Raw genomic sequence first — 18,145 nt, 5'->3', positions numbered from 1 at the left:
GTAAGAGTCTGAGACACCTGTCACAATCACAGACTACAAAACCAGCTTATGTTTTGCTACAAAGTTACATGTGGAGATGATCACGGTCAGGTATGGACAGCATCGCTGACAAAGCATCCTCTCAGGTATTTGGAAAAGAATTTCTGTGCTTTGTTACTGTCAAACTTTGGTTTATGCATCTTCTTACTTTTCTCTCCATCACCAAATGGGTCTGCTGTACCACTTATCACAATCTAGGAAAAGGTAAAGCAATCAATGGAAAAAAAAGTCTCTTATTCAAGGTTAAGCACACAGCTTTATAAGGCAACTGGTTAGAGAAACGGAGTATTATTTCACATCTTGGTTAAAGCAGCAGCTACTTTTATTGATCTATATTCTTCATTCTCTCTTATTTAGCTTGCTTTCATAATTTCATTATTTAAAAGTGTAATCTTCCTGTATTCTACAAGGAAAATTTGTACCGCAAAAGAAATTAATAGTTTATTATGACTCGTGACAGTAGTTGCAATGTTGCATTCTGGATCAACACACTCCTTTAGGAACACCAGTGGCGTAAGATCTCTAATACAACATACTGGCAGCTGGCCATTATGTTACACAAGACCTTCCTAATATATCCTTATTTGTAGTCCTCTAGAAAGGAATACTGCCTCTTTAATTATTAAATGCAAATGTTAGTTGAATGCATTCAGCTCTCTTAAGATTACAGCCCTCAGGGTGACTGAATGGGCAAGGACCACCAGCCTTTGCTTCACACACTCTCAAGCTTCCACTAGTGATGGACAGAACATGTACGCTTTGTGGTGAAGGAAAAGGTGATTTTAGTCCTTGAGAAACTAATAGAACTGCATGATGAATACTACTTACAAACTGAAAAAAGGCTGTAAAAACCATGAAAGTAAGCATCTGATGGATTGCCTTTGGACAGACCAAACCACAAATTAAAATACAAAGCAAGAAGAAAAAGAATGTTATATATATATATCCATATAAGCCAAAAACTCCAAGAAAGCCAGAGGATTTCTGATAATCTTCAAACTGTAAATCAGGTTTAAAGGATTGCAAAGGATAAAAAATTAAATGAGATGCTATGCCTCTAAAATAATTTTCCTGTTCAACAGAAATTGGAAGTCAAGTCAATAATAGAAAATGCCTTTGGCTTCTCTCACTAGAAAAAAATTGAATTGCACAAGATACAGAACAGGAGATTTTCAGCCCTGGAAACTATGCTAACATGCTATAAGCATCTAGGGAAACCATTCCTTTTTTTTTTTCATGGTTATATTTCTTCTCATGCATATGGTGGAAGCTCCTTTCCCTGAGACTACAGTAGCCTGGAAATGGAAAACTTGGGCTTCACATAATGGAAACTGTGCTTTGACTCAGCATTCTTTCAGTTTGCCTTTATTCTTGAGTAGGCTCTTGCTCACTTGTCACTTTGCAAGCAACAAGAACAAGTTATTTAATGCTAACTGGGATGGACTGTTCATATATAAAGTAGGTCTGAGCAAGTTCAACTCAACGATGCCCAAACCTGTAAGAGCAGTCAATCAGTTATTCAAATACTTCCAGAAAGTTGGACTTCAACTTCTGTAGGACACAGATTTCCTGGAGTCTGAAGGAAGTGCTTTCCTTAACATCCAGGCTTAGATATGAACTAGTGTTTTCAAAACTCTAGTCTTATATCAGCTATTTGAACAAGTGACGTTTTCTAATATGTAAAGATTTATTTTCTACATTTTGTTTTGATTAGTGTCTTCAACATGGTATCAGTTTAAAGACTTGGTGTCAAAATGAATTCTAAAGATTTGATTATAGTAAACTCAGTGACAAAACAAGCACTAATTATAAAATTATGAGTGAAGGACAATTTAACAGAAATTAACAGGAGTTAAAACGGAATGGCTGAAAAACTATGTTGATTTAACCCTGCCACCCAAAGCACCTCGATGGCATTGCTGCACAAGGCCAGATTTCATTGACACTGTTGAAACACAAGCTATTTAAAGACAATCAGTTATAAAGATTATCAGAAAAATACAGCACAGACACGCCCATCAGGAATAGAAAGGCAGTTTACAGTGAGGAGGTGTACGGGGCTCAGGAACGTGGTCACAGTGTGGAGAGGCTGCATGGGGCCAGACAAAGGTGTCTGGCTTAGGATGAGGAAGATGAGAAGATACAAACAGTTGGAGAGGAGACTCTGTTCTTGAGAGAGAAGATGAGGAAGTATCAGAGGCTAAAAAGTGAAACAAAGAGAACGATAAAGGAATGTGGAGGGGGCAGGAAAGAAAAAAGATCCAACAGGGTTTAATGGACTCATGGATGACAAAAATGCAAAGCATTTGTTTCACTATACGGGAAGATGGAAACGGCTTCTACATAAAATAAATAACACTTCTGAGAGCAACAACAACAAAAACCCAACACTTTACTTATATGACCTCTCCTTTCATAATAAACTAGATGAAAAAAGTAAAGATTTTTTCACTATGTTCTAATGCATAGATTGTAAAAATAAATTAAAAGGGAAATAAAGACCAAAGTCTAAAACTCAGGCCATATTGTTTCTTCCTATGATAAACTCAGTGGACTCCAATCAAAGTGAATAACCTGTTTTTTGAAAGATTGAATGTAACTCCTCTTAATCAAATAGCCAATAAGTCTCTAGTGATTTGCATATCCATATCTACTTTTGGACCTATGTCTGTCTCCCTGTGAGATTTCATTTATTTCCTTCATCATTATATACAAATATGGGTGCATGCCACTCATGGCAAACCAGCTAAAACAGAGGGCAAACGTAAAGTAAATTTGGCAGTTACTGACCAGGGGATTACAATCAACAGTCCAGCCTTGTAGAAACTCACAATACACTCTTTTGATATTCAAAGGTTACACAAATTTAAACTTGAATCGCTTAATTATTATGGGATTGGTAAGAACTCTCTCTATATAAAGCAGTTTTTTAATAACGTTTTTTAAAATGTCAACTTCTACTTAATTGATATATCTAAGAAAAAGAATTTACACCAAATAAACCTAAATTTGAAGGATTTTAAAAATCAAATTTCATGGACATAACACTTTGAATTTGAATTTTAGCTCTCCTTGATACTTAGATTGACTGAACTCAAAACTAGACAGGCAAAGAGGATTCCCAGCACAGATGGCAGCGAAGTTACAAAGGGAAAAATTTCCAAATGTTATATGTGTATACACACATACAAATGTATTCACAAGGCAGCATTACACTCTGAACAAGGAGTGTTCCATTTGAAGAGGATGTTCAGCAATACCTTTCTTGCATTTTTATATTTGTTTATTTATTTGTAAAATTGCTTCTGTGTTTCTCAGCACCGTGGATCCCCAGAATTTGCAGATGAGCTCTTTCAACCCTATAAAGGTCTACCATCTTGCTCCAGTATTGCTTCTATCATGTACCTATTGTGAACAATGTTTTACTGACAGTCTGCTTAAGCATCCTCAAACACTATGGCATGCTTGATTTTTTTTCATTTTTATAGTACCATAACCTTTTAATTCCTGCAAAATTTTTATATAATATTCTGGATGAAGAATTCTGGACAAATCCTGGATGTGGAAATTTTTTATATATATGATTATATACATACAGTAGATAACAGAGTAGCTCTAGTCCTTGCCAGAAATGGAGTACTGCTAAAATGAACAACTAAAAAACCACACCAACAAACAAAACGAACTCCACATCCCAATTTTAGAAAAAACCCAAAAGGACACCTACCCCTCCTCTACAATTACCTTTTGTTAAGATAAATAATCAAAAACGGACCCCATATTTTTAATTTTCCATCTTCTTCTCCTTGACAGTAGATTAAGTTCTAACAACACAGCTGAGATTCAGAAAAAAGGACAATTTGGATCTGCCCAAAAAATCAGAATGCATGCAGACATCCTGGGTTTCAGTCACAATATTGTCTGCAGGATTTGAATGTGGGGCAAGCTTCTTGAAAAGCTCACTGGTTTGGATGAGGGTTCATCTTTACTTAAAAGCACTGAGGAATGTGCCATCTTTAAAATACACCAATTCACTGTGCTCTCAAGTGTGGCAGACATAAAATAGGACACCCTGGAGGTATAGATCAAAAGCTGTGTGCCCCCATTGGAAAAACAACAAACAGAAAGCCACAACTAACCACACAAAAACCTATCACAACACCCATCCCCAAAAAGCACTTTTTGAAGGCATAAAATTTTATCTATAGGTGTGTCAATCTACGTATCTAAAGGAACCCTATAAAATTTAGTTATGTTCTTAAAAAATGAAACAATGAGCTAGAGTATACAATAATCACTAGAATGGTATAATATCATCCCCACCATTTTAATCATACAAATATAAGAAGTCATAAGATTCCACATTACGGGCACCAAGATAAATTATGTCACATCATATTGCAGTTCTTTGAAATCAATGACCTCATTTTTGTAATCATAAGTGTTTGCACTATAGCAAGCATAGAACACTTTTTACTTCACTTTAAATTCAAAACTGAGTGAACACTCAATCCAATTTTAACTTTCTGAAGTTAAATATCTAAATTGGATTTTTCTGTACTGCACAATTCTGATATTAAACAAAGATATACATTAGATATTTCAATGTGTCAACTTATGGGTCAAGGGCACTCATATTCATAGGCTGGCAAACTTTCCCATAAGCTGTTTCTGTCAAAGTGTCATTAAGCAGAAATACACTCCTGAAAGGTGCCAGGAAAAACATGCTACAGTTTTAAGATAAAACTCAGAAAAGAGAAAACTCTCAATATTTAGAACACAATTAAGATACTGTAAAAGTTACACAATTCCTTTTGCAATATTTACAGAATGCATGTCTCACATGCTTTCTGACTGTGTAACTTTTAAGGTATATTAGTTTGCATTAAGATAACTGAATAACTATAACCAAATTACATATTGTCAGTATTTACTGACATGTAACACTCTTAACTTTCATGTAGCACACCTGTGCACTGCAATTTTTATATGTATATAAAACTAAGACAGTGTATACAATTTATAATAAATAAATTTTGCTTATAATGTCAACTATGTCTATAGTACGTCTACCCACATATGTAATTGCATTTTAACATATATTTGAGATTTTAAGTAATTCAATTTTTTTGAGATTAAAGTGCTCTGAAATTTTTCTGATTTACTTTTTAAACAAAAACGTGCAAGTACTGAACAGACTGAAAAGCAGGACTTTGGCAAATAGGCTAGTTCAGCATACTGGTTTTTAGCCCTTGTGTAACAAACACTAAGCTTAGCAAGATCCATACTACAGATATTTGCAGACAACGTGGTCAGCAAATACTTTATAAATAAAAGAGGAAAAAATCACGTATCACACAATGTCTATTTCCACTTACATGACAACAATAAAAATATAACCTCATGTTGCAGAATAAACCAAAAAAACTAAAGCAAAATCTAGCTCTGGCCAGACCATTTTACCTGTTCACCATTCCAACGCAGTTCTTACCTGTTTCAGGATCACTGAAATCTGGCAGTGTGATCGTGTTGAGCTGCCGTCTGTCAGCAATGGCTCTGTCCAACAGGCTGCTCCCACGGCCCGAATCACTGCAAGGAAGCACAGACATACTAAGCTATAAAATACAAAATCATGTATCAATACACAAGTTGCAAGCTGCCCTACTCCCACAAAGTTTCGTGCTATAAAGTTCCTGCTGTGACCAAATTTAGTACCGAGCACCACTAACCACTGACAGTGAAACAGAAACAGAACTACACTGAGCAAAACTAAATACACATTTACTTCAGCAATTTGGTTTTCCTAATTAGTACAACTGCAAAGGAAACACTGGCTTTTAATTTGATTCACAATCAACACCTCTACAGAAAAGATCTATTCTATCTTGAATATTTATATAATATGAAACACAGCTATCACAGAAAGCTGAGAAGGCACATCTAAGTTTGAGAATCCACTCTTTTCCCAGATCGAAGAAAAAAACTAAACTCAGGATATCTAATTTTAGCCAAAGATATTATAAAGATGCCATAACTTCATTTCACATAAAAAAGCATCACAATTCTCTCTAGAGTTTTGGGGTGGGTTGCTTTTTTTAAATTAAATATACACACATATGCATATTAACTGCCTAATGTCGAATTTGATTCTAATAGCATAGTAGCAACATTTTGAACTCTTCTAACATCTCTGGAACCGAAGCAGTAGCAGTGAATTTCACTGACTGCACCTGTGGACACATGCATTTAATTTCTATTTTAGCTGTAAGTCAGTATCTGCCCCTCAGGCTTCTTGTTGATATGCTTGCTGGAAAACTAATTGCTCCTGGAACTACTATTAAAGATTCAGCAGAAGAACAGGGACTGAAGAACTAAATGCTCTTTCTCCCTAAGGTGAAGTGAGTATTGAGACATATTGACAGTAAACTTTGAGGAAGCACATATGGGCATTCCTTCTTTAATAATCTATGGTTAATAAAGTAAATTCATTTTCAGAATTGTAAGTCTGGTGCTATTCACTGTCAGTAAATACCTTTTTAAAAGTCTCCTTTAAAAAAAAAAAAGAAAAAAGCACCCCATAAACTTAAAAGTAATACAGCTTTAAAGCAACTGAACTGTTAGCCCAACTTAGCAGAGTGAAAACTTGTCTGATTCTCACTGAAGAAAAAACTGCCCAAAATTCCTAGTTTAAAGTAAAGCCTGAGAAACTTTAACCTAAACTGCAAGACTGGAATTCAGCACATCCCTCCATGTCAAGAAGCCTCTCAGTAACTCTTCGTAGTTGCACACTTCAAAAATCAGTGAAACAATGTCCCCTCTTTCTACCAGCTGTTACTAAAATTATATATATATATATAAAACTTTACATTACCTAACAGTATTGCTTTCTTTCTTTCCAAAATGACACCATTATAGAAATCCGTAGGAAACAGAAGGGCACTTTCTGGGACACATACTATCAGCTGCAGGTGTTACATCACTTGGGGTACACTTTCTGGTACCACTGTGTTAATCACTTCCTCAATCCACAGGCCATGACATGCCAAATGTTGCTGACAAGGAAAGGCAGACTTTGTGTATCTTCTAAGCACAGCTCTGTCACTGTGGTTTGTTCTGCTTTCCTCATAAAAACTAAGGGGTGGAACAAACCTCTTTTCTAATGCATTTCAAGCAGCAGGCTGGAGGTAAACACTTAAACCTCCCAAGCCTTGCACCACAGAATAAATTTTAAATTCATATCAATCATCTCATGAGAATCAAGTTTGCAAGTCAATCGAAGACAAAAGAAAAATATTCTAAATCTTAGGCACAGTGTTACATTTGGCCCTTACTTTGTGTGGTATGTCTAGTTATTTGTAGTTTATTTTTATTATTGAAGTATTATTGAGGACATTCCACACAATGAGATTAATTGCAGAAGAAATGTTTAATATAAACCACAGATGATCAAAAAAGTGATTTCTTATCTCATTGGGAAAATAATACATCAAAATTAGTTTTCAGAATAGAAATAGATACTTCAAATAAGCATAAAGAATATTTAAATCTTTGACAAACAATATTTTTAAAAGGTTTAAAATTATTAAAAGGCCTTTTATTATTGGCTTAAAGAACCATTAAAAAAACCCCTTAAATCATTGCAGTGGGAAACATAATTTTCAAATGGTGCTTTGTGACAGAAGGAAGAGTATGTTAAAATTACAGAGCTTGGAAAATTTAACTTTTCACAACAATCCTGCATCATCATTCTTCAGTACATCAGGATTGCATTGGGTGAACAGAACTTCACACAGTCACATTTCAGGTCTCAGTGATAACTGTTATCCCAGTACAACCCATCTGGATCACCATGATAGGAGGGTATTCAGCCCTTAAGTTTCACACAGACCAGCCAAAGAAAGATTACAACTTAGTACCCTTACAAACTGTTTGATATAACTCTGAACATGTGATTCAGGAAATCCATCTCCTTCCATCATGACAATGATCCACAGTTCCTGTCTGTTCCATAACTCGATTTTAATGCTTCACAAGAGCTTCAACAAAAGATTTAAAAGCTAAGATAAAAAAAGCAGTAAAAACTATCAGATTCAAAGTAGTCTTCGTTAATTTTTCCACTTAGATGTTCTTGAAGGAAAATGGTGATGAGAATAGGCAACCACTGCTGTTTGAAGCTGACACAGTCAAGAGTAAATTTTCATCATTCCTGATCTCTGAAGGAGGCATTACTTAAACCGTGTTTAACACGGCACAGTAGCTCTAAGCACGAGAACAACAACCACAAAGTAATGACAAGCTATGATTAGAGCCCTGATCTCTGTAGAGGATGTAACAGCAGAGAAGGAAGGTGAAAAGTTGTGCTGGAGTACATGCAGAGCCTCTCTGAAATGAAGCTTACACAGAAATTTTAACTATTCTGCGAAGCACAGCACTCTGGTACTAAACTCTTAACCCCCACTGCCCCCACACACAAAAACAGATAGCTAAAATAAACCACCACCCACTAAGTTAGGAGAGAAATTTTCCTGGTTGCTGACATACTTGCTTTCTGTACCCTGAGTGACGCTCCCTGTTCCACAAGGCAGTATCAGAGTCTCTCTCAGTGTGCTCTGATTGACTTGGGATCCCTCCAGAGGTTTTTCCTGCCACACCCTCCAAACCCTCCTGCTCTGAAAAGCTCACTAGCTCACTAAGGAGAGAAGCAATTTTCCCTCTTTGGCCATTAGGTTAACTCTCTCAATCTTCTTAGAGATGCATGTATTTACATAACTGAGATCAATTTAGAGCAAAGACTGAACAGCTGATGTTTATGGTACCGCTACACAAGTATCTGATGCCACCCAGTATGAAGTTCTTATGCTGTAGCATCTCTTCTCCAGAAACTGTCCACCCTTCAAACAACCAAAGAGCAGAAAATTCTGTTTGTCCTCTTCTCCAGGTACTTGGTAAACACATTGAATAGCACCAGCACAGATTTCTGCTAAGTGGTCTTCCCATTTATTTCACAGCTTGTTTAAATATATATGGCAAAAGACCTTTATAAAAGCTTTTTGAAAACTCAGACAGGACTATAACAACTTATCTATACAGTTGGTAACACCTCCTAAGAACATAAATAGGTTCATAAGCAAGACCTCCCTTTAGAAAAAAAAAGCCATGTTGACTTTGCAAGTATATCATACCTATCCATGTGACCTCTGATGCTTCTTTTGTTCTAATTAATGTCTAGTCCTCTTTTTTATTACTTAGTGAAAATCTCTGAACTGTATTTCCACTACAGCAATCTCTCCACTTACCAATATAATAAAAGACTCTAAAACCTTAAATCAGGAAAAAACCCAAGATCATACCAGTACATTGAAAACAGATGAGCTACCCAACCTCTGTAAGCAGGTTGTAAGTCCTCACCACTGCAGAATTTATTAGTTCTGGCATACCTTACCTCATAGCACCCTGGGTAGTTCTACATGACCATCAACTGGTGTCTTTGCACTTCATTCTCCAGATTCCCAGAGGATTAGTTTGGTCATATGAAATACCAGAAAAAGTAAATGCAGGACTGCTGACCTAATAATGCCCTGAAAGACTACTGAGCAAGGTAGGGAGCAGCATCTTACCTTGGGTTAGTGAGATTGTAGCAGGATTTCCAAATCTGGAGCATGTGTTTACATGTGAGGAGTGCTTCATCTGGGCCTCTGCACAGAGACTCCAATTTGACCTTTGTAAACAGTAATCTAGTGAAAAGGAAATTAGAAGACAAAAAAAGAGATTACAAGTCAAGCAAAACAGTTTTGACAAGAGTCAAAACCACATAACTCCAAATATAGTAGTTATTTAAGTAATAGTTTAATCAAGTAATTACAATAAAGCCAAATATGTAACATCGCCAAAGTAACAGTTCTTTTTACATGATGGCCTTTTCAACTGGACAGAAAGAATGACTGAGAAGACAATGGAGGCTTAGTGAAATCAGCAGCACCAACAAGAACAGTACATCATATGCTGAACAGTGACATCGATCCCTAGATGGGAGGAACTGGAACAAGATGATCTTCAAGGTCTCTTCCAACCCAAGCCATCCCATGTTTCTATGTCTTTAATAAAAAAACCCGCAAATTTTAAATTTTTTTATGAGAAAGTATTTGACATTAATTGGCTCCAATGACAGTTATCTAACATATAACTCACATAAGAAAACAACTTGATGTTGCCAAATTGTATTACAAGAAAATGGAAGAGGCAATACTGAAGGAGATACTACTCAAGCAGGTAAGATTCAAGAGAGGTAGTCAGCATTGGTAAAAGTAACCAGAAAACACAACTCCAACTCTGCATTATGTTGACATCAGCAGGCAAAAAACTTGATTTCAATTTTTAACATTTTGAACATTTACAAGTGGGAGTCTAAAGAATGCACAGCATTCACCAAATATGCAGCAAACTGTTCATAATGGAAGCAAACATGTTTGACAGAAGGTACTATAAATTAATTCTGATTTCAGAGTGTATGTTTCTAATGGCATCAAGACTAATAAAGTGCACAGCCCCATAAGATAACAACTGCATCTTCCTTTTATGTTCCATGTATACAGCTGAAGGTTCTCCACTGAGGCTAAGACCCCTTCCTGGGCATTTAAAGAATATAAATGCAATGTGATGATAAAGCAGCTAGTCAATTGCTATGCACCTTTATAGAAGTGCCAGCACTTGGAAACAGAGAATACACTAGAAAAATACTCATTTAAAAGCAAATTTAGTAAATTGCAGGATTAAAGAGCACAAACCAGGAGGAGAGTATGCATATAAAACTGTTAGCCTACTTTCCCTTTTTAAACCCAGGTGTACTTTGGCATTTTATTCCAGTGCAACTTTAATCATACCAAGTGAAAAATTTGTATGATTGCTCATATGGTTTGTGTGGGAAGACTGAGAAGGGTGTAGAGGGGTGGGCATGTGTGAATGCTCAGAAGTTTCTTATCCCAAATACAAACTTTGAGGCTACTAATAGTAACTGAAAACTGCCAAGAGTTTTCTCAAGAATAAGAAACTACATCAAGTGCCTCAGCAAGTTAACAGTAGCTAAAGCTTTAGTGTTGCACTGAACCTCCTCTGCAGAAACTACCCAGCATGTAAACCGAAAAATGAATCACGCTCCCTTAATATACAATATATGTGTTGTGGGGCTGAGGAGGAAACAAAAGGCAGATTGCTGAGCTGGCTTAAGAAAATCGACACCTGTGGATAAGCCAGGGAAATAAAGTCATTTGAAGTCTCACTTGATGTCTTGTAAGAACACAGACCCAGAGTAATCAGATACAACAGTTTATCTTTCTATCAGTAAATCGGATTTGAGTACACAGGGAACTATAGAGATAATTTAAAGTCATATTCCATTTGGCAGAGACATGCTTTGTAGATATTCATCTAACTGTGACTGTATCACTGGAAGAAAAAAACCTCAAGGTCTGTTCATGATTTTACTGAAGACAGAAGGAAAAATGACAAGTAACATGCTCCTTCCCTCATGCTCCTCTCCATCTTTTTATCCTTCACACATGCACACACTCCCCTCGCCCAAATAATTTTGGGTTTTTGGCCTCAAAACTCAAACCCAAAATCACAGGAATTTACCTCATACAATCCCTCTCCTGTTCCTCCATATGTAAAAGATAGTACTTTTTACATTTTGAAGAGCCTATGGAAATTCAGTTTTTTAAAATTTGTGATCATAAAGCAAACCCTATGGAAGATTATCAATGCAAAAGCACTGAATTTGCAAGTCATTCCAGAGTCAATAATCATAACAAACACCTTATTATGTACAGTTTACAGATAAACTGAATTTACATTAACAGCATTTAAGACATTCAGGAATTTTGTAGCAGAGAAAAGGCACAGTGTCAGTAACATGCCAAGATTCAGCATGCAAGAACTGAAAGGAAAAACAGAGCAGGAGACAGAAGGGGTAGATACTTGATTATTGAGAAATTACTTAAAAACACATGAACAAAACAGGAGTCTGTGCAATAATAATTTTGGAACCTGAGCTTCTAGTGCAGGATTCAATGTCAAGATAGCAGAAGACAAATATACTTGTAGGAATTCAAGCTACAGATCAGCTTGGTGCTTTCAGATGCACTTAGTACACACACAGCAACATCCCTGCTTCTTGTGCAGTGTGGCAGCAAATGGACTGGATGGCTGCACATTTCCCTAAATACAAACAATAAACTAAGTATGATGGAAAAATATTAACAATTCCAACAAAGAATTGCTACGGAATTGCATCTAATAAGGAAAAAATAAAGTACAGTAGCATGGGATTATCCCCACTAAACCAAAAATAAACTTTTGAATAGAAAAGGTTGCATTTATAAAGTCACACAGAGTAACTTTCCTGGATCCAAGAAATATTTGGAGTACAAATCTTAAAAGAACTAAGATACTTCAGAAAACTGACATGGGATGTTAATAACAAAATGAAAACCTGACAACTTAACAAATGGGGGAAGGAAGGAAGGGAAGAGGAAGGAAACAATGGAAAGGAGGAATACCTTGTGACAAACAGGTCTCCCAAATTAACTTAACTTTCTCAAGTTGCCCTGAAACATAAGCAGCTCAGGGACAAATATTACCTGGTTTTAGAAACCAAGAGGTAGTACATTCAAAAGATTTTCTGCAAGATCAGCTTCAAGCATCTGTGGAAACAGCTCTTCTGGAATACAGCCTACATTACTGAAGCAGAGAATGTTAAACTTTACAGAGACATATTCACACCTGGGTTTGATACACTATTAAAAATGATGAAGAATGGATAAAATCTACCAAGAGGCAGGATGATGAAAATTAGGCTGTATGTTCTGTGAGTATCATGACTTATTTGTTTGTGTCTGTAAGAGTCAGAGGTTTAATATAATGGCACATGGTGGTGACAGAGTAACCTGGACATGGTGGGACAGCACTTCACTAAGGATGCAAGCACTGAGGAAAAGACAATATTCAAAAAAGAAATGAGGAGTAGGATACTGTGTGTCAGAGACATGTCAAACTGGAAAAAATATAACAGGTAAGAAATCTGTTTGGGTCAAATCCTTTGGGGAAGGGAAGTAGGTAAAACAGGTTCTTATAAAGACAGACTAATGGGGCATTTGTTCCAGCATCAGTGCCTGATATGGATGCAGATCTTTAACGTTAGCTAAAAATAAAGTGAACTGTATCATTTTAGGAGACTAATTACCCAGACACAAAATGGAGAACAAATCAAACTCTTAAGTGGAAAGGCTTAGTTATTCTTGGAGCTAATAGCTGATAAATTTATGAAATAGCTACTGAAGCAGCAAATGACTCCATTATTTCAAGACTGATCTCACTAACTAATGAGGACATTGTAAAACAGTTGCTTATAACCTAATCCATATATTACTGGATTTTTATTTTAAAAAAGAATGAAAAATCTCAAATGGGTTTTTAACTAGATCTTTGAATTTCAGTGGCATATAGCCAAATAATTTGATAGCAAAGGTTAGCAAAGATACCCAGGACACAGCAGAAATCTGGTGTTTCACACAGAGATGCTAAAACCTTTAAGGATCTGCATCTCAAGTTGAAGGAGTAAAACTGCATGTGTGACAAGCCAACCACTGATTAACACTGTGCAAGTAAGACATCAGAGACATGCAGAGATCCTACCAAGAATAGCATGAGACAGGCAGGAGAGAAAAAAATCAGCCACATATTCAGTACCTAGTAAAAAGCAAAGCTAAACTATATCTGAGCAGGTTATTATTATACACAAAAGCTACAGTCTTTTAAGGCTTTTTTGTATTTAAGTAGGAAAAAAGAAAATGTGCATACTAAACAGGAACAACTGGATGAAAATTAAGAATATTCATGAATGAATCCCCAACCTCCACTATAATCTTTACCTATGTTGTCTCAGATGTGAAAACGATAATAAATGGCGAATAAGAACACTAAGAATTATTAAAGGTGAAACAGTAAAAACAGTAAAAAACTCCATTTCTCAGAAACAGCCACACAAGATTGTCCTTTCTAAATAAAAACTTTAAAGAAAGTATCACTTCTGTAATGACTGGGGAGAAGCAACTATATTGTCAATGTTTTTGTCAAGAGGGGAAGGAGTATTGTGTAAGAACATTAATGAAAAAAGGGTTATTATTCAAGTTAAATAGAGAGTTGTAGCAAACAGTCTGTGTAACCATTATTGCAACCAGAGCTGCCCAACAGCTGGGTGTAACCATTATTGCAAAACAGAGCTGCCCAACAGCTGGGTTCAGCAAGGTAAGACAGCTGTGAAGAGCCGAGATGCAATTCAGGGACGTACTTGTTGGAGCAGAAAGAGAAACAAAAAGTGCTATTGGACAATACCCCAGTGAGACCCCATCCAGAATGTTCTGTGTAATTCTCATTGTAAGAGGTAAAAACACACACATGAGGAATTTCAAACTGGAGCAGCTGCAGGGAAAGGCAGCGAGGGTGATCCACTGACTGGAAACTGCAGAGTACAAAAAATAAATCATTTAGTTAGTCTAGCAAAAAAAAAGGCCAAGAGGAGGTACAAATTCTATCTGTAATTACAGATGTGAAAAGCACCATGAAGGGTGTTATGGGTTTAGCCAGGTGGGCCTACCTCCCTGAATGCAAACAAAATGCAAGCAGAGGCAACAGAAGCAGGGCCTAACATAGTAGAGGAGCTGCTAGATGTCTTCCTCTTAGTGCAGCCATGATGGAACTAACTAAGCCACTCCCACACACTGGATTTTACACCCTTTGAGATGATGTAGTATGGTATGGAATACAATATTATTGGCTGGAAGAAGTCAGCTGTTAGCTAGCTCAACCCAGCTTAAATCAGCTGACAATCCTAGGCCTAGCTGAACTTTAAAACCTAAGTTTAGGCCCACGTGGCTAAACCCATAACATATTCCACCCCTTATTCCATACCATATTACGTCACTCATATCTTAAATCTATCTATTTCCGTGCTTAAACAGTCTTTTTTCTTTCCAGGGCTGTCTTCCACCCCTCCATATTGTAGGCAATAGTCCTGGGAAACCCCCAAATTATTCAGAGAATAATGTTTCCATAAAAATGAATATATATTTTATTCCATAAAATATATAAGGGCCATTCAGACTATTAAAACAATAAGAGTAAATTAAGTCTCGAGATTATAAATGAAATTGTAGAAAAGACTTTGTTTTGGACAGACTGCAGAAAAGGTGGTGCAATAACCTAACTCCTTAAAATACAGCTGGTAAGTTCGTGAAAACTATTACTGATAGGACAACTGCAATAATGGCACTTTGTGACTTCTGAGGTTCTTGCTCCTGCTTTATTTCCTAATCAGTACAAGCTCATCTAATTAATCCATGATCTGAAGCTTTCCCTACCAGCCAACCAGTGCCATTTGCAGCAAAGAACCTGTAAATCTCTGAAGTACAACTGTTGTCCTAATTATGCCTCCTTCTTCTCAGCCAGCTTGTTTCACTTTTTGAAATAAAATACCCAGATGATACAACCACCAATTTACTTCTACAGAAGCTCTCTTATAATGTCAGGAGTTCAACAGGAGTTAATTTGTCCAGTACTGGCTGAAGCTATTGGAAGTATTTCTAATCTATTGAATGAAGCAAAAATTCAAAGTACTGAAGACTGAGCTCTACTGTGTGACAAGTAACACTATTAATACTGAGAACTCTTGGTTCTTGCAGTCAACTGGTACTGCTCACACTGAGCATCTTTTTAAAACCAGCTATTTTGCTTTTGGGATCAAGCAATTTGCGCAAGTTGCTGTGCACATGTAAGCACACCTGGATCAGCTGTAGCTGGATACCTGTATCCACACACTGCTACATGGTGAGAACTGCCTTTCATTCCACGATTCTTTTTTCAAGCCCAGCAACATGACATGCTATCCATCAATCTTCGACCAGACTCACCTGCTATGTACTGTCCCTCCATGCAGTGGCAATCGGGAATCTCCCTCAGATTAAGCAACCTCCTACAGCAAACATGTAATTCCACTAGACTTTTCTAGAGGGTCAGTACCCCCATATCCTGATCAAAACTGAAGAGTGCTCTACTTCAGTTAGGATTGGAAGCAAACTTCATTATTATTCTCATATCATATAAAGTATTGACATTGTTCAGGGTTTGAAGGACATAAGGAAGTGCTCCATAAAACACTTGTAGTGTGTGCTTTGAAAATTATTAATCCTTCAGGGTAAAACACCAAAAGCCTTGCTGAGAACCCTAAGAACCACCCTAGGAAACTAAAATTTAAGAAGATGCATCAAATCTGCTTGCTTAGAATGGAGGATGAAAAATGCAACTACTTTGGTTTATGTTTAACCTACTTTGAGTAAACTTAGTAAAAGAGAATGTGTTTAAAGTAATTTAACTGTTTATGTTTCTATCTTCAGCCAACAGTATTTTTTACATGATAATCAATTATTAAAAGATGTTAGGAAATAATTAATATCCTGGGAGTTCCATAGATATGGTTACAACCAACAAACAAGCCACGCAGAAAGCATCAAAAACCAGCTTGATCTCCCTGACAACCACATTAATTTCTTCAATAGCTTAACTAGAAGAATAAACTTTATATATAATAGCCCGTTACTTATTAGAGTGTAAAAGAAAGGTGACAAATACCAGTTCTGTGTGGAGTTATTTTTATTTTGGTTTCATAAGTGTTCATTTTATATATTTCACAATTTCAAATCCTGCAATGCTAGGAAATTTCAAAAGAACTTGTTCTGGTTTTAAAACCAGGCACTATATTAATTAAAAAAAAAAAGCCAAGCCCAAAGAAAAACATCTCCCCCGCAAAAACACACACACACAAAACCCCTCACCAAGTCTAAACATATGATTTGTAAAATCTTATACTAACTAGTTTGACAATAATTCTGTACTTTAAAAAAAAACACAAAAAGGGTGACACAGAATGTAACACTAAAGATACTCAACTCTGAAAAAAACCTTTTTTTAACAGACAGTGTAGGCTTCTTCTCACATGATCAGAATTTAAGGGAAAAATAATTATGGAGATGTAAAACTTACATTCACATGCATATTTGATACAATTTAATCTCATTTCTGTAACAAACTGTCACAGCATCAACTGCTTGTGCAAATTAAATCAGGTGAAATGTGGGTCCCCTCAGAGTAATTGAAGTGGGAAAGCAGCACACAGAATGCATAAAATGAATTAAGCTGGAACAAGTGCTATTCAATAGTGATTATTTGTACCAATCTAAATTTATTCACTCTTCCTAAATAAAGTGTTAGCAAGGTCATTTCTTGCACTTGACAATTACCTGTATAGGTAGTATTTGCTCATAAAGCAGTTTGTCCAGTGACTTTTGGTGTATGTAAACTGTATATGAACTCAATGTCCTTAAAAAATGTAAATCTGTAAACTATAATGAAGATAGTTTCTGACTAAAGCCAGAACAAATTAGTTATACTTGAAAACTTTTTGTTTTCCTGCCTTGAATACCCTGCAGCAGCCAGCTCATGACCCAAACTGGGACTCTTTCAATCAAGTTTCAAAGAAGAATCTACAGTCTAGCAAATAAAATTCAGGGATAAGACCCTGAGGCCAATGACCAATTTGTTATATAAAGTAATATCTACCTATCAACAATGTCTTTTTAATGGACCATTCACTAAAAGCACATAACAACAACCAAAGGGGATAGGGGAGTTAGAAGAGCCCAGAATAAAAAGAAAACACAGGCAAATGATATTATCTTTCCTGATTTACAGAAAAATAATTCCTGAGAATTAATTCATTTAACTCCCAAGATAAACAGGATCAAAACACAATGGATGTGAAGAAGCATGTTGTCAAATGTTGACAAGACATCAACCCCAAAGACATGATTTTGGCAAGCCTAGCACATCACTACTTCTTGTCCAATCTTTCCTCAAATACTTCCCAGTGCTCTATTTATTTAAAAAACCCAAACAAACCCACCGAAAACAAACAAACCCAAAAAAACCCAAACCCACAAAAGCTCCAGTTTTACAAGCACCACATACTGCAGTGCAACTACAACCAATCTTGGGACAG

At 36.3% G+C, this 18,145-nt stretch overlaps 1 protein-coding gene across 2 annotated transcripts in view; it reads right to left on the bottom strand.

Moving 5' to 3' along the window:
* Window positions 1–18,145, bottom strand: part of TTC7B (tetratricopeptide repeat domain 7B) — a 121,454-nt gene that overhangs the window by 37,891 nt on the left and 65,418 nt on the right. For both annotated transcript variants that reach the window (XM_071557676.1, XM_071557677.1), the window contains 2 exons: window positions 9,657–9,773; window positions 5,531–5,628 (listed from right to left, as the gene is read on the bottom strand). In XM_071557676.1, the coding sequence (XP_071413777.1) occupies window positions 5,531–5,628; window positions 9,657–9,773 (215 nt within the window). The remainder of the gene's footprint in view (window positions 1–5,530; window positions 5,629–9,656; window positions 9,774–18,145) is intronic.

This window comes from Pithys albifrons, chromosome 6 (genome assembly GCF_047495875.1).
Source record: "Pithys albifrons albifrons isolate INPA30051 chromosome 6, PitAlb_v1, whole genome shotgun sequence".
In the NCBI taxonomy this organism is placed as follows: domain Eukaryota; kingdom Metazoa; phylum Chordata; class Aves; order Passeriformes; family Thamnophilidae; genus Pithys; species Pithys albifrons.
This window is presented reverse-complemented; position numbering and strand designations above follow the sequence as displayed.